This window comes from Natator depressus, chromosome 10, assembly GCF_965152275.1.
Source record: "Natator depressus isolate rNatDep1 chromosome 10, rNatDep2.hap1, whole genome shotgun sequence".
NCBI classification, from domain to species: Eukaryota; Metazoa; Chordata; order Testudines; family Cheloniidae; genus Natator; species Natator depressus.
In genome coordinates, this window is record NC_134243.1 from 1,531,760 (window position 1) to 1,555,271 (window position 23,512).

General features: G+C 56.2%; 1 protein-coding gene across 1 annotated transcript in view; it reads left to right on the plus strand.

Annotated features, from left to right (window-relative positions):
• Positions 1–6,600: 6,600 nt before the first annotated feature.
• The window catches only part of HS3ST2 (heparan sulfate-glucosamine 3-sulfotransferase 2), an 82,807-nt gene continuing 65,895 nt past the window's right edge, over positions 6,601–23,512 (plus strand). Inside the window, exon 1 of the mRNA XM_074964932.1 lies at positions 6,601–7,115. Coding sequence (XP_074821033.1) covers positions 6,601–7,115 — 515 coding nt within the window. The remainder of the gene's footprint in view (positions 7,116–23,512) is intronic.

Sequence of the window (23,512 nt, forward strand, 5' to 3'; positions counted from 1 at the left end):
TCTTGCCCCCCACCCACCCCCCCGCCACACACAGACTCACTCGGACACAGTTGCCTGACAGCACAGGTGATCAGCAGCTCTGAAGTGAGCACAGCTTTGCAGTGGATCTGTTCTTACACGTCACCACCACATTCACACTCGGCAGCTCTCACCAGCCACCCCAGCCCTCTTCCAGTCACCAACAGCTGAGAATGCACAAAACAAAAATGGACCAAATGGCCCAGACCCGAGTGCTCTTTGGGGATCCTAAGGATCACATGAGGACACCTGTCCCACAGGGACTCGGGCTCCTGTCCTATGGTCCAGGACTCTTCTGAGCTAGTGGATTCTTATTCCTCAATAACCGCTTTGCAAAATCCCCATCAAATTCCTGGGTCACTCCTTGCACCCGAACACAGGGACAGAATGGTGCTTTTCAGGAAACATTTTTTTCTTTAAATTTGAACTCATCTGACAACGTTCCATAAAACAAAGCTGCAGCGTCCAGCCCGCAACGGGCTGGCAGGGAGCTGGCAGCATCCCGTTGTGTTGGGCTGGCACATTTTGCCCTATCTCGTCCTGTTATCATCCCTCTTCTCAGGTAACAGGGCAGGTAGTTTTGAGCAGCTCTCTGTGCTGAGAAAGCCGAGGCAATAACGATTATTGATAAACTGGCTCTGCACACCGTCCCGGTCTAGCAGGAGCAAGCTGAGCAGAGAAACAACCCCGCAGGTGTGTGGAAGGGAGGCGGTCAGACGGGTGGGGGTTGTCACTTAGATTCCTTTAACGGCATCCAATTAAACTGCACTTGAGTTGATGAGGCTCAAGTGTGGGCAGTGGGCATAGGGCGTGCCACACCTCACACAGTCCATCCCTGCCACTCTATACGTGTACGTGCTCCACTGCAGGCCACATTTGGGGATTGGCTTGTTTCCACTGCAGGAACCAACCCCTGCACAGCACGCTCTGTCCACGGCTGGCTTACTCACTACCTCATCTTTCCATTCCCGACTGCCCTTCGCCATTGTAAGTGGTTCCCTGTGTGTCCCACTTAGCTTAGCTAGTGCAGCCATTCTGTGATCAGCCTGCTGGTCCATCCACCTCCCTAATCCTGTCTCCCAAGAAGTGCAGCCTTCCCCATGTCCAGGTACCCAGGTCAAGCCAGGCCTACAGTGGGCAATCTCAGGACAATCAATAACTTTGCAGTTGCATTGGCTCAGAGTGTTTTCCAGGCACTGTACACAAGCAGGCCAGGGCAAGAGAGGCCCAAAATGCCCATTTGTACAGTCATTAGAGTGCACTCCTTTTCCAAGGCTTCTCCCTAGTGCCGCATCAAGCTCCTTTCTCCAAACAGAGACAGAGCTCTCACTCATCTGCCCAGAACCCCACTTCAACCTGGAGCTGCCGGACCTTTGCTCCACTGCCCCTCTGTGTCCATTCACATTAGCTATGGCTGTGCGCACTCACGTCTCTCATCACGACAGACACAACCTTGGATATTCATCCATTTGCGACCTGTAACTGAACGGGGAGGAAAGGCTGCCTGGGAGCTTGCTAAGGAACTGGGTTGGTTTTCACACTTTGGAAGGCACACAACAGATTTCTCTTCAGTAGAAGGTCTCTGCACAGAACAGGAACAGCATTTACAGAAACACATCCTCAGAGCCACGTCCTCGAGTGTGAAGACAGAAGCAGCATTGAATACCCATTAAACAGAGATGGATCGACCTGCAAAACTAGGAACCAGCTCTGGGTTTCAGGAATTTGGGGTGGTTTGGAACTGGGTCACATGAAAAGATTGCAAGCTCTGGATTCAGATTCAATGTTAAAATCTGGGCCTTTCGTTCAGGCTCATCTCTAGCGGAATCATCTTTGCCCTCAGGGAACATAGGAATGGCCAGGCTGGGTCAGAGCAGGGATCCCTCTAATTCAACCTCATGGCACCAACAGTGGCCACGCCAACTGCCTCAGAAACCCCATTATGGGCGGTATAGAGCAACCTGCCCCAAGGACAGCTTTCTCTACCCCTCATTAGTTGGTGACTGGTTATGCCCTGAAGCAGAAGGCCTTTTTGTGTGTGTTGCCTTTTGGGGATTTTTAATCCATACTAATGTAACTCTGTAAATTCTAATTACCCACAGTCATGTCCAATCCTTTATTGAATCCTGCTAAGGGTATTGGCCTCAGTGATATCTAGTGGCAATGAGTTCCACAGGCTATTTGTGTGCTGGAGGGGGATGGAAAGTATTGCAGGGATGGGAAATCATTTCCCATCCACTTTCCTTTCATTTGCTTTTCTGCAGACTGTGCAGAGGCTTCCACGGAGCTGCCCACAGTGATGTCTGGGTCTCTGGTTCGAGCTGTTACGGTGAGTGTAGAACTCAGAAATGGATCCGTGGGGCTGCTCCTCGGCGCTCCGGAGCTGTGGGGTGGCAGCTGACACAGGGGCCCAGCATGTGTAACGCAGTCCAGTGGGGAGCTTCTCAGCTTCTGTAGCAAGACATCAGCCAGTCCAGCCGCTTGTGACGTTCCTGGGACACCGTTATTCCTAGGTCACCTATTTATGTCAACCCTGCTTAGGCCTGGACCTACCCTGGCTAAGCTCTGTCGGGATGGAAAGTGGATGGGAGGGACAGATTGCTGTCCAGAGTACTCTCATTGCAGGCATTATTTTTGCCTTATGTTACATGGGAGGAAAGATCAGGAGCCAGCCCTGCTCACTCCAGGATACACGGCCCTAACTGAGAAGGGCACATGCAGCTGCAGAAGGCTGCAAACTACCCCTACAGCACTGACCTCGAGCTGTCACAGCAGGCCAGCCCTTCGCCAGGGCCTCTGCAGTCTTCACAGCCTGCCCAGCACGCCTGTGGGGCAGGGCATGGCATAGTGCCCCCACCAGCCCACCTGGCCCTGCCATTCATGATGTCTGAAGTCTCCGTTTTGCCGTCTACAAAACTGGCTTTGCGTCCAGGAAATCAAAGCCAGTTACAGTGACAAACATCTGCCAGGATGCAGCCTGTCTCCATCTTGGCTTATAAAATCCCTGTCAGCGGGGATCTATTCCACTCAATTAATCTCCTAATCGTGACGCCCATCAGGAAAGTGCTGGGAGAGCAGGTCTGTAACACACAATGTCTAAACACGCGTGAGAGCTTCGTTCACACACCCCTCTGCTCACGGCTTGCCTCGTCTTCATTGCAGTGAACGTACTGCTGGTGAAAGGTGCTGGATTGACAGCCCTGGATTGACAGCCCTCTCTTTATGCACAGAGCCCACGCAGCATCACGTGCATTGCCCTGCTAGCACGCTGCCACCCAGGCTCCACAGATCCGGGGGACTGCGTTCTCCGTCCAAACCGAGCCCCTCCAAGAGGTCCAGCAAGAGGGAATTGTAGTGATGACTTTTTTGATGCAGAGACCTGTCCCCTGGGAACTAGACTGAGACCTCTCAAACTCATCACAGATAAGCCACTGAACAGCTGCCCCCCCTCCCCTCATGACATGGGACATGGACTAGATTCATACAGACACAGGAGAGAGGCTCCACAAACCATCCTGCATTTGCTGTGCCATCTAGTGTGAGCAGGTCCAGGCTTTCTAGCCTGCCAGTCAAACGGCTACCACCTGCTCCCTGACACGGGTATTTACGGAGCAAAATTGTTCTCACTTCTCAGCACCGTGGTCATCTTCCCTTGGCCTCCCCCTTCTCTCCAGCCCCTCTGCTACTCTGGCCTGCCAGGGAATCTCCAGCCGACAGTTGGGCAGGGGCAGAGATAGCAGGCTGGAAGGCAGGGACAGCCAGATGGAAAGAGGCTCAGGGTCACTTAACACAGCCAAAACCCCTCTTCAGAGCGTGAGCTGTGTGCACGGCGCCCTCGCCAACCCCGCCCCCGAGACGCGCTGCCCATTCCAGAGCGGGCAGCTTGGGCGGCAGCTCTGGAGGCTGGGAGCTGCCACGAGGCTCCCCTGGAGCTGGTGCAGGGCGAGGCAGATGTGCCGAGTGCTAGTTTCCAGGGGGGCCATGGGCATTCTGCCTCGTCTGCCCCGATGGCACCACACCCCCAATCTCCCCACACAGGGCAGCGGGAGCGCTGGGCAGAGGTCTTGCCGGGCTGTCTCTGGGAAAGCAACTCCAGACGCACGGGCGAGAAAACCGACAGCGCGGCAAGTTGTTAAGCAACCCTGGCCCTGAACCTGCAGCAGGGCCGCTGCTCCCTGGAGGGAGGCCCTGTGCCTGGCACAGGCTGAAGAGCCCCCCGCTTGTCCGTGCGTTCTGCAGGAGTCTTTCCGGGCTCCCTCCTTCAGACTCCCCAGGAGCCCGGATCCACCACGAGAGGGCGCCTGAGCAAAGCAGAACAGGGTGTGTTTTGGTGACAGGCTGCTTGCGACCCTCAGGGTGTGTCTACACTGCACAGAAAAGCCAGGGTTTGAGCTCACGTTCAAGCCTAGCCCCTCTTCCATCTACTCACAAATCATGCTAACCCACGGCTCAGACCCATAGTCCCAGGACCCACAGGGGTGGAGGGTCCCAGCCTACGTCAAGCCGGGCCCAGGAGTCAAGCCCTATTGCTCTGTGGTGTGGATGCAGCCCCAGTGGACTCATGCTCTGGGACCCCACAATCCCACGGGACACCTTCCTTTTCCTCTGGACAGTCGAGTTTCCCCATGCCGCACAGCGAACCAAGTGCTAGAGCAGCCATGTTTTGGGAGGGCGCCAGGAGGTCTGGAATAGGGATGATTACACTCAGCCTGCATAGCGCTGTGTAGACACTGAAGCCCCAGGTGAACAAACCCAGGTCTGCCAACGGGAGTGTTATGAACCCTGGGCTAACGTTACAGCGTCAACAGACCTTGAGGCACAGTGTGTCCTTGCCTGGCCGGACCAGACCATGCCAACCCCCTGACAGAGACACACCCAAAACCGCACTAACCCCGCATGCACCTCCTGCAGAGGGACTGGCCTGCACAAACAGCCACCAAGGCTAGCAGCTGCTGTGTCCCACTTGCTGGAGGAGGTGTGGGTGGGTGCGTCTACACTGCAGATAAACCCAGGCTGTCTCCTGGGCCTGATGGGGGCTGGCTGAACCCCAAGGCCTTGGACCTCACGGGGGGGAGGGCCCTAGAGAGCCCAGATGTCTACACAGCAATGTTACAGCCCAAGTCCGCTGAGCCAGGCCAGCAGGGCGGTTAACTGCAGTGTAGACACACCCCAGAGGGTTCAGAGAGGCTGAAGTGGAGGCTCCTGGGGTCCGGGACTGCCCGGAGAAGGGAGCCAAATTGGGAGCATCTTCACCTGAGCCCTCCTCCCCAAGGAGCTGCAGTGGCTTGTGGGGAGCAGGGCCACCTAGCTGGGGCAGCCTAGGAAGAGCTGCGGGAGGTGGGGGGGGGGAGGAAGGGCTGGGGGTGCGGGAGGAGGGTACAGGCCCTGGGGTGGGGGCTTGAGGTGCAGGAGGGGGTTCAGAGTGCAGGCTTCGGGCTGGGGGTGCAAGCTCTGGGGTGGAGCCAGGTGAGAGGCTCAGCGTACAGGAGAGGACTCCAGGGTAGGGCAGGGTGTTGCGGTGCAGGAGGGAGTTTGGGGTGTGGGCTCTGGGCTGGGGGTATGGGAGAGGGTGAGGGGCTGAGAGCGATGGCTTTAAGGTGAGGCCAGGGGTAGGGCGACCAGACAGCAAATGTGAAAAATCGGGACGGGGTGGGGGGTAATAGGAGCCTATATAAGAAAAAGACCTGAAAATCGGGACAGTCCCTAGAAAATCGGGTCATCTGGTCACCCTAGCCGGGGTGGAAGGTTTGGGTGCAGGCTCTGGGCTGGGGTGCGGGCTCTGGGGTGGGGCCAGGATTGAGGGGTTCACGGGGGGGCTCTGGGGTGGGGGGTGCAGGCTCCGGTATGAGGTCAGGGTGAAAGGTTTGGGTGGGGGTGAGGGGCTTGGGATGTGGGCTCTGGGGTGGGGCCAGGAGGAAGTTTTGGGGCAGGCTCCTGGCTGAGGGTGTGGGAGGGGGGTGATGGCTCTGGGGTGAGGCTGGGGGTGAAAGGTTCGGGTGTGGGCTCTGGGGTGGGGCCAGGGTTGAGGGGTGCAAGAGGGGGTTCTGGGATGTGGGCTCTGGGAGGGGGCTTCGGGCTCTGGGGTGACAGGTTCGGGGTCCGGGCTGGTCTTGCGGTGGGGGTGCGAGGTTGGGGTCCGGGCTGGGGGTGAGGGTTCCCGGCGGCTCGGGCTCCGGCGGTTCGTGGGGGCTCCGGGAGGTGCTGACGTCAGGCGGCCCCTTAAATAGCAGCGGCACCGGCGCTGCCCCGGCATTTCCCGGGGACAGAGGAAGCTGGAGCCGGCCGCGGGGCCCCGGATTCGGAGTCGCGCCCGCTGCGGATTGCCGGGCTGCAGGAGCCGGCCATGGGAGCTGCGGAGCCGGAGCTCGGGGCGGCGCCCGCAGGCAGGGGCAGCGTGCGGAGCCCCTCGGGCCGCCCCTCCTCCTAGGAGCGGGACATGCCAGGGCAGCCGCCGCCGCTTCCCCGGAGCCGCGGGGAGCCGGGCACGGAGCCTGCCTTAGCCTCGGTGCGCTGCGCGCCGCCCGGCCCCAGCCCCATGCGCCGCCGGCAGCGCAGCGCCGCGCTCCCCGGCCCCATGGAGCCATGGCGTGCCGGGCGCTGAGCGGCCGGGCCGGGCCACCCTCTCCCAGGCTGACGCGCCGCTTCCTCTTCTTCTTCTTCACGCTGTCCCTGTCCGGCACCTACCTGTGCTATAGCCTGCTCCGCTGCGCCGGGGGGCCCCTGCCCGGCCCCGAGCGCCGCTGCCCCCCCGCCCGCAGCGCCGGCGCCAAGAAACTTCTGCAGAAGTCCCGCTCCTGCGGCCGGGGGCCCGGCGAGCCGGGGGGCGCGGCCGCCAGCCCCTGGGGGCGCGACCGGAGCGGCGAGCCGGCGTGGAGCGGGCCCCGGGGCGCGGGCCAGGAGGCGCCGCCGGCTGGGAACGGCTCCGGCCCCGCCAAGCTGGGCAGCAAGCGGCTCCCGCAGGCCCTCGTCGTGGGGGTGAAGAAGGGCGGCACCCGCGCCGTGCTGGAGTTTATCCGGGTGCACCCTGAGGTGCGCGCCGTGGGCACCGAGCCCCACTTCTTCGACCGGCACTACGAGCGCGGGCTGGAGTGGTACAGGTGAGCGGCGCCTGCCCGGCTCGGCGGGGCGCTGGGCGCGGGCGCAGGGCAGGGGGCCGGCGGAGAAGGGCCCCGGGGCGCTGGGCGCGGGCGCAGGGCAGGGGGCCGGCGGAGAAGGGCCCCGGGGCGCTGGGCGCGGGCGCAGGGCAGACGGAGGTGCCCAGCCAGCGGCTTAGCGGCCGGACTGGGGCTGCGCGCAGGGGCGGCGGAGGGGCCCTGCGGGGCCGGCTGCCGGGGGCCCCTTTCCCCGGGAAGGTCTGAGTTGGTGGCTCCCCGGACCCTTCCCCCCTGGGGCCGGACCCGCGGGCGGAGCAGGGAGCCTGGTCCCGGGCCAAGCCTGTGACCGCCCCGCTGGAGCCCAGCGACCCCTGTGGCCACGGGTCCGCTCGCTCCGGCCCGGGTGTCCTGCTCGGTCCAAGGGGAACGGCCCTTGGGCTCCCGGTGCCCCCTGCCCGGACCCGGGGCAGCTGGAGGAGCAGCCCCGCTGGCCGACCCGCCCTGCCCTCCAGCACCCCGGGTCGGCGCGGAAAGGGGCGAGCCCGGGGTGCCTCTGGGCCCGCTGCACCGTGAGCTGCCGGGCTCGGGAGCCGTGGCCGTGGAAAGCAGGGTCTGTGCAGCTCCTGAAGCTGGGCGAGGGCTGGATCCCTTGGACCCCCTGCAGGACCAGCCCGGGGGGTGGGCTTCAGGCGGCGGGGGGGGGCGTTGTACTGGGGCCCCGCCTGTGCTGGATTGAGACGGGGGGACCCGGCCCTGTCCCCCGCACTCTCCCCATCCCAGCCCTGCTGCCCCCAGCGCCCCACCGGTTCCCCAGGCTGGGGGGGGCGAATCACGCTGGGCGCCCGCTGGGAGAGCCCAATCCTGGCTCACCCTTCCCCAGCAGCCAGCGCAGGGTGCTGCCCCTTGCCAGAGGCGGGGGGCTCAGGCTGGGCTTTCAGGGGGGCGCGCAGCACTGCCGGGGGCCTGGCCCGAGTGACCCTGTCACCCCCAGGGAGCCTGCAGGAGATACAGCGCTGGGCAGCCCAGGGGGCTTGGGGTGGGGGTCGGGCTGGGTCCCTCAGGCCCATGTTAGAACGTGAGGGGCTGGCCCCTGGGTTCCTACCTGGGGCGTGTCTGCCCACCCCACAGACCATCAGCTGCTCCCCCGCTCCTGCTCCCCACAGCGGCCTCGCTTGGGCCAGTCTGCACCCGATTCATTTCCCTTGCCCCACGCTCCCGGTCAGTGCCTCTCCCCGCCTCCGAGACCCTGGGAGGGCTGTCATGTAGCCAGGAGGGTGGGGGGTGGTTTATCCTTGGGGGGGGGGGGGCTCTGCCTAGCACATGGGTCACTGCCTGTGGGCTTTCTTTATAAGACTAGCCCCCGTAGACTGGCAGAGCAACAGGATGTACGGCCGTGCAAGCGGCTGCCCTGGCCGGGTTTCTGTGCTAATAATTGATTGGTCTGTTGCTTGACTTCCCTGAGGTGGTTGTGTCAGGAAGAAGCGCTGACCCTGGCTAGGGGTAACGCTCTTATTGCTGCCTGTTGGAGGATCAGAAAGTCCCATTGTGCTTATGTCTGTTTCCAGCTGTGAGGTACACCAGCCACACCCCAAGGCGCCCGACGGTTTTAGTCTGGGTGAACACCCCATGGCTGTGTGGGGAGGCCGGGGCCCTCGCCTGTCAGCAAACATGGAATGCCCAGCGCGTTCTGTAAACCAGTGCTAAGGGGAGGGGACCTTCACAACCTGTATGGCCCGTTCTCGGGCAGACAGGCCTCCAGGTGACCACTCCACCGCCTCGGTGGCCACCGTCCCACCACCCGTCTCTTGCTCTCGAGCGGCCCCGAAACCAGCTGCTGCTGCTGGTGCCACAGAAGTGCAGCCTCTCGTGCACTCTGTCCGCTTTCTGAAATCAAACGCGTGTAAAATAGCTGAGATCTCTAATAAATCAACCCTTAGAGGGTAGTCCCTGCATCTCCAGGAAGAGACGGGGGGGGGGGGAAGTAATTTAAATAAAAAGCTTTCTTGTAAAATGTGGAGGCTCTAAGAGATACCAAGCCGTTCGGTTTCTGGGTGTTGGATAAGAACAGTCTGTGTGTGGGTGCGACCCCCGCTCCTCTGCGTTCAGAGGCCAGCACAGGCCCCTGCCGTTCAGTTGGACGGTTGCCAGGCTGTTCTCCATGCTTTCGGGGGTGGGCGTCTCTGATGGGAGCTCAGTGTCGTGCACCTGCTGCATGGGGCGTCCCTTTCTGAGACCCCGCAAGGGGTCACTGCGGTGGGGCTGTGTTCACGTCACCCCTGCAGTCTTCTCTCTGGCGCTGTGGGGAGGGCGATGCCTGTGATCTCCGTGTCTGCTAATGAATCATGCGGAAGGGAAGAGCTCCCTGCACTAGTTGGTGCCTACAGGAGCCAGGTGGCTGGAAGCAGCCTTTGCAATGGCCCTGTGGGCGGGCAGCCCCGCTCCAGTCCCACACGCCTGCCCTACCAGCAAGTCACTAATGGAAAGAAGCCCCCAGGAGCTGTCAGGCACGGCTCGGGTGTCAAATGGGGGCCTGGAGGTATTGGTATTCTTCCACGGCCCACCCATTTGTGGTACCAAAATGATATGCCTCTCTCAGGAGATTGTGTTTGACATTTAAAATATGGTCACATGGGCTCTGCTGGGCTCCGGGCTTGGGGGGAAGGATAAGTAGTGCTGTCTCCCACACGCTCACCGTGCCAGCATGAGCGGTCTCACACAGTCATTTGTGTAGCTAGAGCTTCATAACCAAACCCGCTCCTTCCGTATGGGTATTGATCAGCAGTGAAACAATTAATTGCTGAGCGGAAACTTAAATTGGGCGGCTGAAGTAATGCCCCATGGGGTGAATGGGGCAGTTCACCCTCAGAGCTATTCCAGGCTCTCTGCAGCTTCGGCCAGGCATTGCTGCATTAGGTTGTACTTGGGCCAGGTTCTGAAGGGTTTCTCCACAGCCCTAGGGGCTGGAGATGCGCTCTGTCTTTTCCAGTGAAAGCTCATTCTGGAGCACAGGATGAGCACTGCCACACCCTCCCATTCCAAGTCTGGAAGATCGGCCACAGGGGTGATATACTGTGTACAGCTGCTCAGGAGTTTCTTGACATTGTTTTTCATTAGAAAATGCAGATTTGTTGAAAGTGGCACTTAGTGTGGGGAACGTACCAGTTTTGATGATGATTTTGTAGAGAACGACGATTTGAGGCCCAGGATGGAATTTCTGGTCAAAATGGGAGACACTCACACAATGGCTGTTGGCTATTCTGGGATCTTGATCTCTCTTAGTGCAAAGTTCAAAAGGTCTCTGTTCCATCCTGGTGAAGAACAGGCTAGTTTTGAAATAACATTTTCACAAGGTGGGGAAACCGTTTCCTGCCCAGCTCTAACACTGCAGGAAATGAGTGATGCCCCGCAACACGAGGGATGGGATGGTCAGAAAACGGGGCCTGTCTCAAGTCAAAAACAAGTGTGATCCAAGGATGTATCAAGCGAGCTATTTCCAGTAGCCATAGGCAGGTATTAATGCCATTGTATCAGGCACCGGTGAGACCTCTTCTGGAATCGTGTGCATAGTTCTGGTCACTCACGTTCAAGACAGATTAATTCAGACTGGAGCAGGTGCTGAGGACAGTTGCTAAGAGGATCGGGGAAGGAAGAGCCTGTTTTAGGAATGGAGAGTAAAAGATCTTGGCTTGTTTGCCCTACACAGGCTGAGAGGGGATCTGCTTGCTCTCGATAAATGCACCAGGGAGTGAGAAGAGCTGCTGAAGCTAGAAGACAGTGTTGGCACAAGAACACAGGAATATGTTTAGGCTGGAGATGCTAAGAAGGTTTCTGACCTCAGAGGAGTGAAGTTCTGGACCAACTGCCCAATAGGAGTAGTGGGGAGCAAATACCCTACATAGTTTGAAGCTGGAGCTTGGTAAATTTATTAAAGGGATTATATGACGGGATTGTCTGAAATAGCCAGGGACTGGACTCAATGGCCCAGCAGGTCCTTTCCAGCCTTATGGCCTGTGTTCCTAAATCCACCTGCACATCCATGTTCCTATCAGGCTGGGAGCCACTGTCTGCATGTGTCTGCTTCTGTATCCGAGTGATGAGGGAATCTGTCAGTGACTTGAGAGTTTTATTTTATTTTACTTGGTAATTCACTTTGTTCCATCTGTTATTACTTGGAACCACTTAAAATCTACTTTTTGTATTTAATAAAATAACTTTGAACTTATTATTTAACCCGAAGTATGCATTAATACCTGGGGGGAGAAACAGCTGGGCATATCTCTCTATCAGTGTTATAGAGGGCAAACAATTTGAATTTATCCTGTATAAGCTTTATACAGGGTAAAATGGATTTATTTAGGGTTTGAACCCCATTGAAAGCTGGGCATCTAAGTGCTGGAGGCAGGAACACTTCTTAAGCTGTTTTCAGTTAAACCTGCAGTTTGTGAAACGTGGTTCAGACCTGGGTCAGTGTTTGCAGCAGGCGAGCGTGTCTGGCTCAGACAAGGTAGGGTTCTAAAGTCCCAAGCTAACAAAGAAAATGGGCTCAAAGGTAGTCTCAGTGCATCAGTTGGCAGCCCCAAGGGGGTTTCTGTGATCCAGCCTGTCACAGAGGGAACAGACTCGTGTTAATAATTTAGCACCACCATCTCTGAGGATGGTGATGGGCACTTGCTGAGCCAGGCAGTGCCAGCTCTGTGCCTGCCTGAGGAATGTGACTTAACCGTGCAGGGAGAGCGGCTGAACTGCTGCCCAGAGGTCTGGGTTTGTGCTCGGATCAATGCAGAGATCTCGTCAGATAAAACAATTAAATGACACTTCCCGGGTTTTATTAGATTCTTTTTGTATCTTACATATGTGCCAAAACGTAAGAGCACAGCTCGCTAAAGTATAAATGCTGGATTGATTTTACTCTCTCAAGGTGAAGCAATTAAGCAGACCCGTTCGGTGAGCTCTGTAACCTCAGCGACATGATTAGCTCCCCTTCCTCTGCCAGTAGACCCAGGGAAGCTAATAGGACATTTCATATTGACAGCTGGATTCCAGAGAAGCACAACGCTAATGTAATTAACCAGCCCAGCGTCCTTTATTACCTTGGATATTGCAGCTCTCCTCACCTGGGAGCCCCGGCGGGCTGTGCTGATCCAGCACAAAGGGGCTGGGGATGGAGGAGGCCGCTCCTCCCAGACCCTTGGAATACACCAGCTGCTAGCCTGCTGCCTCGTCCCTGAGAAATAAAGCCCCTCTTTGCACAGCCTCGTGAGTGTGACTCGGAGCACCTAGGCTAGGGTGCTACATGGTGTGTGCGGGGAGGGGGGGGGAGGGTCTGGAGAAGCCTCTGCTACAATCTAGACTGTGGGGACCACACACATCATGACTGTCAGAAGGGGGCTAGAGCAGGCTTCACCAGCCAGCAGGGTTCCCATCCGGCGCAGCCAGGCCAGGTGTGTCTCATGCATCTAACCGCAGTTGAGACCCCAGCTGGCTCCTCCGGGGCTTGGTCGGTAGCCAAGCCTTGCCTGCTGCTGCATGAGCTGCACTGGCTAGGTCTCAGCTGGGCGTCTCCCCCCTTGCTCCATCATTAGGAGCTGCACTGAGCAGGTCTTGGCTGGGGTCCGCCCCTTTCTGGCCATGCTGGCTGAGCTGGACGTCATCCCTGCTGGCAGAAGCTGGACTGTTCAGGTCTTGGCCAGAAGTTGCGTCCTTTTGGCCAAGTCATTGCAACGGAATGGAGGGACCCCTCGATCTGCATCCATCTAGCCCAGCAGTGGCCAGCACCAGCCACAGGAACCTTGTGTCCATAGGGGAAATTTCACCATGACCCTGGGCACTGAGTGGGTTCGTTTGTGCCCTGAAAAATGAAGCTTTAAATCCCTTATCTCTTTTCATCTTATGTGGTATAATTGTGGATGTTCTTGCTGTCCATATAAAACTCTAATCCGTTTCTTTGAATCCTGATAAGATCTTGGCCTCTTGATATCTTGGGGCAATGAGTTCCATAGACTAATTGTGCCATGTTAGAAACAAACACATTTTCAATCTATTCTTTGGTTGCCTTTCAATTTAATTGACTCCCTTGTTCTTTTATTATGAGAAGGGTTAACAGGAGCGTCTGATTTCCCTTCCCTGGGCTACTCTCTATTTAGCACAACACTGTTCATAGCAAAGTAGATGATGTCAGGTTCTCATCCACACACCCAGCGTGTTTTATAGGTTACTTAACAGGTTTGTCTTCCTAAAGGCATTTCCATGACACTCGCCACAGTGGTGCCTAAGCATTTGTTTTGGGTTTCAGGCCCTCTGGTGTAAATGACCCAGAATGGGGTTTGATAAGGAGGAGCAGATGGCTCTAATGAAAACAAGAACCAGACATGGGACCTTCCATGAGACTCCTAAAGGGTCAGTTGTTTTTTCATTTCCATCCACCTTCTGCCTCCCCCTAGTGCAGTCTGAGATGGAGGTATCAAAATCTGTGTGGTGGATTAGACTCCTGATATTTCCCTCCCAGAGGGCACCAGAAATCTTGCTTCTCCAAACCAGCTAGTTCCACGTTGCGGCCTGTTTCACAAAAGGCAGCCTTTTCTCTGTGTCTTTTTCAGTGAATGGATGTAAGGTTGACTTGACCCTGATCCAGATCTCGCCCTTCTCCTGTGGCTCCAAATCTCCACGCTGTATTAACATGCACCAGCGCTGTCTATCTAATGACTCCATATCTGCTGCACCCACGCCCTTCCCAATTCCCATCAGCCTCTTTAATCCACCTCATTAGCCAGAAATCCAATACCAGAGCGGTATTTTTGAAAGATCAGTGTTAAGACAGCAGAAACCAAATAGCCAGTGACTGGGGAATATTGATTCATTACCAATCCTGGTCAAAATATCTATTTCCCTGCCGCAAGTGTAGCGGGCCAATAACCTTCAGGACTTCCCAGAACACACGGAAGATAGTGCCATTTAATTTGCAGTTATACTTGGAGCAGAGACTCTAATTCTGGCGTTATGGGGTTCAAAGTCAGCCTCTCTGTGACTCCTGCACATGCAAGATGCTCCAGCTGATGTGTGTGTTAGGAGATGGGTTTCCTAGCAGCCTAGGCTGCATGCGCACCCTGCTTCTGAAAGGCGAGCTGTGTGCTTTCTGGCTTCAGCATTCCCAGTAACAAGGCCTGCACGATTGGGACTTGCTGCAATGTTCTGTGGATGGTGTGCGAGTCAGAGTAGAAGCCAGGTGACTGCGTTGGCTCTATCGGGCAAAGTGCTTGGGTTTCCCGCTTGTGCCAGCAGATGTGGCTCTGAATCCAGGCAGGGAGCCGGGCTGTTGAGTCAGAAGGTGCCAGTGGTACGTGGTCACCTTTTGAACTATAACCAGTTGGCACTACCCAGAGCTGCAGAACATCATCATCATCCTGTTCCTGCCAGCAGATTCCGTCTAGAGATTTTATTCAACCGTGTCTGTTCTGACTTCAGGAGTTGCCGCACCAGAATAGACCAGCAGGCCCTCAAGCCCTGTATCCATGGTGCCCCGGGCCAGCGGCCTCTCCCTCACAAGGACTCCTCCTTGGACGCTCACTGGCTGATGGGCGAATACCCGTCCTCCCTCAGGAACGCACCGAGCAGACCAGTACCCATGGCGGGTGCAGATGTGTCTGGGGTCTGCCTCAGCTGTGCTAATGGCCACGTGGACAGGCCTCAGCAAACTGCAGGATGCTCCTGTACGCGTGGGGCAGGGGATTCTGTCGTGACGGCCACGTGAGGAAGATAGTATCAGAGGGGTCGCCGTGTTAGTCCGGATCTGTAAAAGCGGCAAAGGGTCCTGTGGCACCGTATAGACTGACAGACGCATCGGAGCACGAGCTTTCCTAGGTGAACACATGCATGCATCCGAAGTGGGTGTTCACCCACGAAAGCTCACACTCCAATACGACCGTTAGTCTATACGGTGCCACAGGACTCATGGCCGCTATTAGGAAGATCGGAGCTGCAGCTGCCCTTTGGGGTGGGCAAGGCACTCCCCTCCCATTGCTGTCTGGGCAAGGCACGTTTAACATTGAAAGCTCTGTGTTCTTGGTGACAGACTTGTCTGGGGACTTTCCTCTGTACACCCCCCTGCCAGCCACTACCACGTGCGTTTGTATGTGCTGGAACATTACACTGAGTGGATAACTTATCTCTTAAATGAGCTTTTAATTAGGGAATAGTTACAGCAGCTGTAGCTTATTATGTGGTTTTTAATTATTCTAATTTTCCATGTTTGTTTCACCTACAAAAAATTGCTCAGAAATGGGGGGGGGGCAGTTGGCCCTTCGAGATTGGGTGGGGGCAAGCAAGGGGGGAGTTCCAGGCTGCCCCCCAACACGTGGCCTCATCATCCCTCTTTCCCTGTAACTGAGCAGACTACCCTGGGGGATTGGTGCCCAGATCTGTCAGATCCTGGTGGGGCTGAGGACAAAGGGAATCTCGCAGATGTTGGCCCAATGACAACAAGGCAAACTGCTGCTGCTCTCCTATCCCCAGCACCCAAACCACTGGGAAGTGGAGACCCTCCTTGTTGGCTGCCACGTCTCCGCATCCCATGAGTTCTGTCGCTGAGCCCTACTGCACGCCATGGGGCTCTGGTTGGGCAAAGTGCCTGTGGGCCTTGCCCAGCACTCAAGGGATTCCCATCGTGTCCTGAGGCCCGTGTTGTGCCCGGTCTCTTATTCCTGGGGAGTATGTGCTGTAGAGACCAGTGTGCGCTGGCAGGATGGAGCAGGAGCTGGGGAGGAAGGAGATTTCATGAGTCTTTTCTTCTCGATTTCCACGGTTTTGTATGACAGGCGATGGGTGGCTGGGACTGTTGTAATCTGGTGTCTCCTATATCTACACTACGAAATTAGGTCGAATTTATAGAAGTCGGTTTTGTAGAAAACGTTTTTATACAGTCGATTGTGTGTGTGTCCCCACACAAATGCTCTAAGTGCATTTAGTTGGCATTAACTCGGCAGAGTGTGTCCACTCGACCGAGGCAACCGTCGACTTCTGGAGCGTTGCACTGTGGGTAGCTATCCCGCAGTTCCTGCAGTCTCCGCCGCCCATTGGAATTCTGGGTAGAAATCCCAATGCCTGATGGGGCAAAAACATTGTCGCGGGTGGTTCTGGGTACATTTAGTCAGGCCCCCCGTTCCCTTCCTCCCTCTGTGAAAGCAAGGGCAGACAATTGTTTCACGCCTTTTTTCCTGGGTTACCCATGCAGACGCCATACCATGGCAAGCATGGAGCCCGCTCAGCTAACCGTCACCGTACGTCTCCTGGGTGCTGGCAGACGTGGTACGGCATTGCTACACCCCAGCAGCTCATTGCCTTTTGGCAGCAGACGGTGCAGCATGACTGGTAGCCATCGTCGCCGTACTCCAGGGTGCTCATTTAACCGACCTCGGTGAGGTCGGTCGGGGCGCCTGTGCAGACATGGGAGTGACTCAGCCAGGTCCTTTCCCTTTTAAGTTTCGTCTCATGGCGATTCAGTCCTGGCGGCAGTCCTACCGCACCATCTGCTGGTGAGCAGCCAGGAGATGACGATGGCCAGCAGTCGTACTGCACCGTCTGCTGCCAGCAAGATGTATAAAGATAGAGGAAGTGGATCAAAACAAGAAATAGATCAGATTTGTTTTGTATTCATTTTCTCCTCCCTCCCTCTGTGAAATCAACGGCCTGCTAAACCCAGGGTTTTGAGTTCTGTCCTTGAGGGGGCCATTCTGTTTCTCTGATGCAAAGCCACCCCCTTTGTTGATTTTAATTCCCTGTAAGCCAAGTTGTCAGTCACCCCTCCCTCCGTCAGAGCAACAGCAGACAATCGTTTCGTGCCTTTTTTCAGCGCAGACGCCATAGCACTGGGAACATGGAGCCCGCTCAGATCACCGCGGCAATTATGAGCCTATAAACACCATGCGTGTTATCCAGCAGGATACGCAGAACCATAACCTGCAAGAAAAGCGAAACCGGGCGAGGAGGAGGCGACGTCAGCGCGGTGACGAGAGTGATGACGACATGGACACAGACTTCTCACAAGGGACGGGCCCCTGCAATGTGCACATTATGGTGTCAGTTGGGCAGGTTCATGGCGTGGAACATCAATTCTGGGCCTGGGAAACAAGCACAGAGTGGTGGGACCGCATAGTGTTGCAGGTCTGGGATGATTCCCAGTAGTTGCGAAACTTTCGCACGCGTAAGGGCACTTTCATGGAACTTTGTGACTTGCTTTCCCCTGCCCTGAAGCACAAGAATACCAAGATGAGAGCAGCCCTCACAGTTGAGAAGCGAGTGGCGATAGCCCTGTGGAAGCTTGCAACGCTGGTCCGTCGGGAATCAATTTGGAGTGGGCAAATCTACTGTGGGGGCTGCTGTGATGCAAGTAGCCCACGCAATCACTGAGCTGCTGATATCAAGGGTAGTGACTCGGGGAAATGTGCAGGTCATAGTGGATGGCTTTGCTGCAATGGGATTCCCTAACTGTGATGGGGCGATAGACGGAACCCATATCCCTATCTTGGCACCGGAGCACCAAGCCGGCGAGTACATAAACCGCAAGGGGTACTTTTCAATAGTGCTGCAAGCTCTGGTGGATCACAAGGGACATTTCACCAACATCAATGTGGGATGGCCGGGAAAGGTACATGATGCTCGCATCTTCAGGAACTCTGGTCTGTTTCAACATCTGCAGCAAGGGACTTACTTACCAGACCAAAAAATAACCATTGGGGATGTTGAAATGCCTATAGTTATCCTTGGGGACCCAGCCTCTACCCCTTAATGCCATGTGTGACGAAGTGGGACTGTTCTTAATGTTTCCTCTGAATAGTGTGGGGGTGCCTCAGTTTCCTCTATGCAGTTCTTAAGTATCTAGGGGGTGGGATAAGGGTGTATGATCCTTGCAGAGCCCTAGAGGGCAGGTGTGTGCAGGGGTCTGGACACAGAGAATAGCCACCACCCTGTTTCCTGGCAACTGATGGCCTGGGCCCTTCCCCCCCTGCAAGGTGAGAGCTAAAGGGTTGGAGAACAAAGGAATCAGGTGACCTCCTGGCCCGGGAAAGGGGAAAGCCCAGAGGAGGAGGGGCTGGAGGGAGTTTCAGTTTGGGGCTGGCTGGGACATGGAGTGAAGTGCAGACGTGGTTGTCTGGCTCACTGCCCCCCAGAATGGACCCAGCTGAGGGGTCCTGTTCTCTGCAACTACAAGCTCTGGTTTAGACCATGTTCCTGTCATCTAATAAACCTTCTGTTTTACTGGCTGGCTGAGTCCCATCTGACTGCGGAGTTGGGGGGCAGGACCCTCTGGCTTCCCCAAGACCCCGCCTGGGCGGACTCGCTGAGGGAAGCGCACAGAGGGGCAGAGGATGCGGAAGGCTCTGAGGTCAGGCCCAGGAAGGTGGAAGTTGTGTGAGCTTTGTGTCCTGCAGACAGGCTGCTCACAGAAAGGAGACTTCCCCAGAGTCCTGACTGGCTTCATGGGGAGCAGTTCCAAAGCATCGCCCAGGGACTCTGTGACACCATAGCTCATGAAGCCATACACAGGCAGCCTGGACAGTAGTCAGGAGCTGTTCAACTATAGGCTGAGCAAGTGCAGAATGGTGGTAGAATGTGCATTTAGGCGTTTAAAAGCACGCTGGCGCAGTTTACTGACTCGGTTAGACCTCAGCAAAACCAATATTCCCATTGTTATTACAGCTTGCTGTATGCTCCACAATATCTGTGACAGTAAGGGGGAGACGTTTATGGCAAGGTGGGAGGTTGAGGTAAATCGCTTGGCCGCTGATCACACGCAGCCAGACACCAGGGCGGTTAGAGTACAGGAGGGCGCGGTGCACATCAGAGAAGCTTTGAAGACCAGTTTCATGACTGCCCAGGCTATGGTTTCTCCTTGATGGAATACCCCCCCCCCCCGCCCCAGTTTCACTCTTTGTTCCTGTAAGCTAAACGCCCTCCCCTCCCCCCTTCGATCACCACTTCCAGAGGCAATAAAGTCATTGTTGCTTCACATTCATGCATTCTTTATTTATTCATCACACAAATAGGGGGATAACTGCCAAGGTAGCCTGGGAGAGGTGGGGGAGGAGGGAAGGATAAGGCCACACAGCACTTTAAAACTTATTGAATGCCAGCCTTCTGTTGCTTGGGCAATCCTCTGGGGTGGAGTGGCTGGGTGGCCAGAGGCCCCCCCACCGCGTTCTTAGGTGTCAGCTATGGAACTTGGGGAGGAGGGCGGTTGGTTACACAGGGGCTGTAGCGGCGGTCTGTACTCCTGCTGCCTTTCCTGCAGCTCAAGCATACGCTGGAGCATGTGAGTTTGATCCTCCAGCAGCCTGAGCATTGGCTCCTGCCTTCTTTCAGCAAGCTGCCGCCACCTACTATCTTCAGCCTGCCACCTCTCCTCGCGGTCATATTGTGTTTTCCTGCACTCTGAGATTGTCTGCCTCCACGTATTTTGCTGTGCTCTGTCAGTGTGGGAAGACAGCATGAGGTCAGAGAACATTTCATCGCGAGTGCGTTTTTCGTCTTCTAATCTTACTAGCCTCTGGGAAGGAGAAACACATGCAGCTGGTGGAGGGGGAAAAAGAGAGAGTGATAATTAAAAAGACACATTTTATAGAACAAGGGGTAGACTCTTTCACGGTAAACCTTGCTGTTAACACTACATAGCACATGTGCTGTCATTACAAGGTCGCATTTTGCCTGTTATTGAGGATCTGCCGGTTTGGTGTGAGAGATCACTCACGCAAGGCTGGGCAGCAGAATTCGGCTTGCAGGCAGTCATGGTAAGCCACAGTTGTTTGGCTCCTTTAACCTTCCTAACATGTGGGAATGGTTTCAAACAGCAGCGCCCTCATTTCCCATATGAAGTAGCCGTTGGGCTGCCCATTAAAAATGGGCTGGCAATTTAAAAGGAAGGGCTGCGGTTTCCAGGTTCACGTGCAGCAGAAACCCAACTAACCCCCGAACACACAGGCCCAATTCTCTGGGATGATGGCTTCACCCCTCCCGCCACCACGTGGCTAACAGCAGGGAAGATTTCTGTTCAACGACAGGAACGGGCACCTCTGAATGTCCCCTTAAGAAAAGCACCCTATTTCAACCAGGTGACCGTGAATGAGATCACTCTCCTGTGGGTAAAACAGAGAGATAAAGAACGGGTGTTGTTTGAATGCCAGCAAACACCGGGACCATACGCTGCAATGCTTTGTTCTGCAATGATTCCCGACTACGTGCTACTGGCCTGGCGTGGTAAAGTGTCCTACCATGGAGGACGGAATAAGGCTGCCCTCCCCAGAAACCTTTTGCAAAGGTTTTGGGAGTACATCCAGGAGAGCTTTATGGAGATGTCCCTGGAGGATTTCCGCTCCATCCCCAGACACGTTAACAGACTTTTCCAGTAGCTGTACTGGCCACGAATGCCAGGGCAAATTAATCATTAAACGCGCTTGCTTTTAAACTAATGTGTAATATTTACAAAGGTACACTCACCAGAGGTCCCTTCTTCACCTTCAGGGTCTGGGATCCCGCCTTGGGTGGGTTCGGGGGGTACTGGGTCCAGGTCCAGGGTGATAAATAGATCCTGGCTGTTGGGGAAACCGGTTTCTCCACTTCCTTGCTGTGAGCTATCTACAACCTCTTCATCATCATCCTCTTCCTCGCCCCCAAAACCTGCTTCCATGTTGCCTCCCACTCCTTGGACGGAGTCAAAGCACGGGGTTGGGGTAGTGGTGTCTGCACCCCCTAGAATGGCATGCAGCTCATCATAGAAGTGGCGTGTCTGGGGCTCTGAACCAGAGCGGCCATTTGCCTCCCTGGTTTTTTGGTAGGCTTGCCTGAGCTCCTTAAGTTTTAAGCGGCACTGCTGCGGGTCCCTGTTATAGCCTCTGTCCTTCATGCCATTGGAGATTTTTTTCAAATATTTTGGTATTTCGTCTTTTTGAACGGAGTTCTGCCAGCACAGATTTGTCTCCCCATACAGCGATCAGATCCCGTACCTCCCACTGGGTCCATGCTGGAGCTCTTCGGCAATTCTGGGACTGCATGGTCTCCTGTGATGATGGGCTCTGCATGGTGACCTGTGCAGGTGAGCTTGCCATGCTGGCCAAACAGGAAATGAGATTCAAAAGTTCGCGGGCCTTTTCCTGTATACCTGGTCAGTGCATCTGAGTTGAGAGCGCTGTCCAGAGCGGTCACAACTGAGCACTCTGGGATAGCTCCCGGAGGCCAATACGGTCGAATTGCGTCCACACTACCCCAAATTCAACCCGGCAAGGCCGATTTCAGCGCTAATCCCCTCGTCGGGGGTGGAGTAAAGAAATCTATTTTAAGAGCCCGTTAAGTCGAAAAAAAGGGCTTCGTCATGTGGACGGGTGCAGGGTTAAATCGAGATAACGCTGCTAAATTCGACCTCAACTCGTAGCGTGGACCAGGCCTCAGGGAAAGAGCGGGTCAGATCTGTAGTGAAAAGTTTTTCGTTCCGCTCATTTCACCCTGGTCCCAAACAACCCACAGACTGGTCATGAGTTTTACTCTTTCGTTTGCTCTGCCGTAAATATTTTGCGTGGGCCCCTTTGAGCCAATGGATTGTTTGCAGCCTAGTGACCAGGAGTATTTGCTATTGTTTGCACCACACGATTGGTCCAGTCGATCCTGTGGCGTTGTCCCTGCTCCCTGGCGGATGACCTTTGTGAACTGGAAAAGGGATGTCTACTTGTAACGTGTCCATGACCCTTTGTCTGGTGAGAGTGTTTGTGTGACAGGTAAAAAGCTTTTCAGCCCCCACTGGGAGCCCGCGTTGGTGCAGCTCCTGTTGGCTTCTGCCAAGTCTGGCTGGGAATGAAGCTCACCCGCTCCAGCGTTCGAGAGAGCGGGGGTGGCGCATGCCCGGGAAGCACTTCGGTGGTTTTGTTTATAGCATATTCACACCTGGGAATGTCTTGGCCAGACTTCCCCAGCCAGGTGCAGGTGCCGCTCAGCAGCGAAGGTGGGAATGGCTCTTTGGGTGAGGGCAAGTCGTAGGCCGGTAGACCAGGGTTTAGGAGAGGGGGATTGTACAGAGCCTGCGGAGCAGAAAGGGGACAAATTGCTGTAGAGTTTACTGGGCCTCTCGGCAGATCAAAAGGGGGCAGAGAGACATGTCGACTGCACACTCCAATTGCTGAGGCTGGTGGCTCCTCTTCTCACACCTGCAGATGGGGCCGTGCCTTCCAGAAGCTAAAGTCGGCGTCTGTCTGTCGTACTCCAGGGGTTAAGTCTCGCTCCAGTGCTCGCCCAGCCTTAGCTGCTGGGAGCATACACAGCAGCAGCGTGCTAAGCCAAGGGCTGCTCTGGCAAACAGTGAGCCCAAGGGCATCCTGGCCATAAGGGTCCCATAGCCATGCACAGACCTGCTGGCTGCCCTTGGGAGCTGCCCATCCTTTGGCTGGCAGCTCTGACATCTGGAGGGCTCAGGGAAATTCATTCCAACACTGACCTAGTGAGCTCAAATTGATTCCTGGTTTTAGTGCTTCAAATCTGGCAGTAGCCTAATGAGGAGCACGTGGCCTCCCAGCCAAGCAGAGCCCTCTGGGGATGGGAACGCCCCTCACTATTGTCATTGGGCTGTTTGGTTAACGAAGGAAGTCTGCCAGGGCCAGCCCTCCGCACAGCGCAGAGAGTGGATGCCCCACGACAAGCCACGCCTGGCAGCTCGCTTTGAAACCGTTACTCAGACCAGCGCTCTGCCTGCCCATCTGGGCTGGGTTTGAATTCTCTCCTCTGCCCCAGGCGCCAGCTCTTGGCTGCGGCGCTCTGTGTATCGTCAAGAACAGCTCTTCCATGAGCGTTGACTGCCAGCCGGGAATTGTTTTCCTCCTTGCTGGGAAGCCGTGACGATGGGGGAAGCCATGCAGGGATAGGACGTTTCCTTATGCCAGGGCTTGGGCCCACCACTGGGAAACACTGCTAATTGAAACCAGACCCCGGGCGGTCATGGTGCCAGCCAGCCCTAGAGACGCACCCCAGATGCCGGCAGCAACAGTGCCCAGGTCCCGATTGCTGCCCCCCCCCCATGCCCAGGGAGCGCTGCCTGGGGCCAGGAGGCCAGCACTGAGCCTGTGACCAAGAGCGACAGCCATGCTGGGGAGCCTGGGGTGTAGCTTTCCGTGTCTAGCCGTCTGGTGGCGTCTCCTGAGGGGGGGCGGGGAGTGGCGTGGCTCATCACCGCCTCAGGAGCTGGCCCATCGCTGGGCTGGCAAGGCAGCCGGGAACACACGGGCGACCGCTCAGCTGACCTACGAAACGAGGGCAGAAATCCCGGCACTGCTCCATCCCACCCACCCAGCCTGCTCTGCAGCAGCCATCCCCGGCCACCCCAGCAGCCAGGTGCCAGGAGCACGCTGGCAATTTGAGGCTTCGTGTTGGTC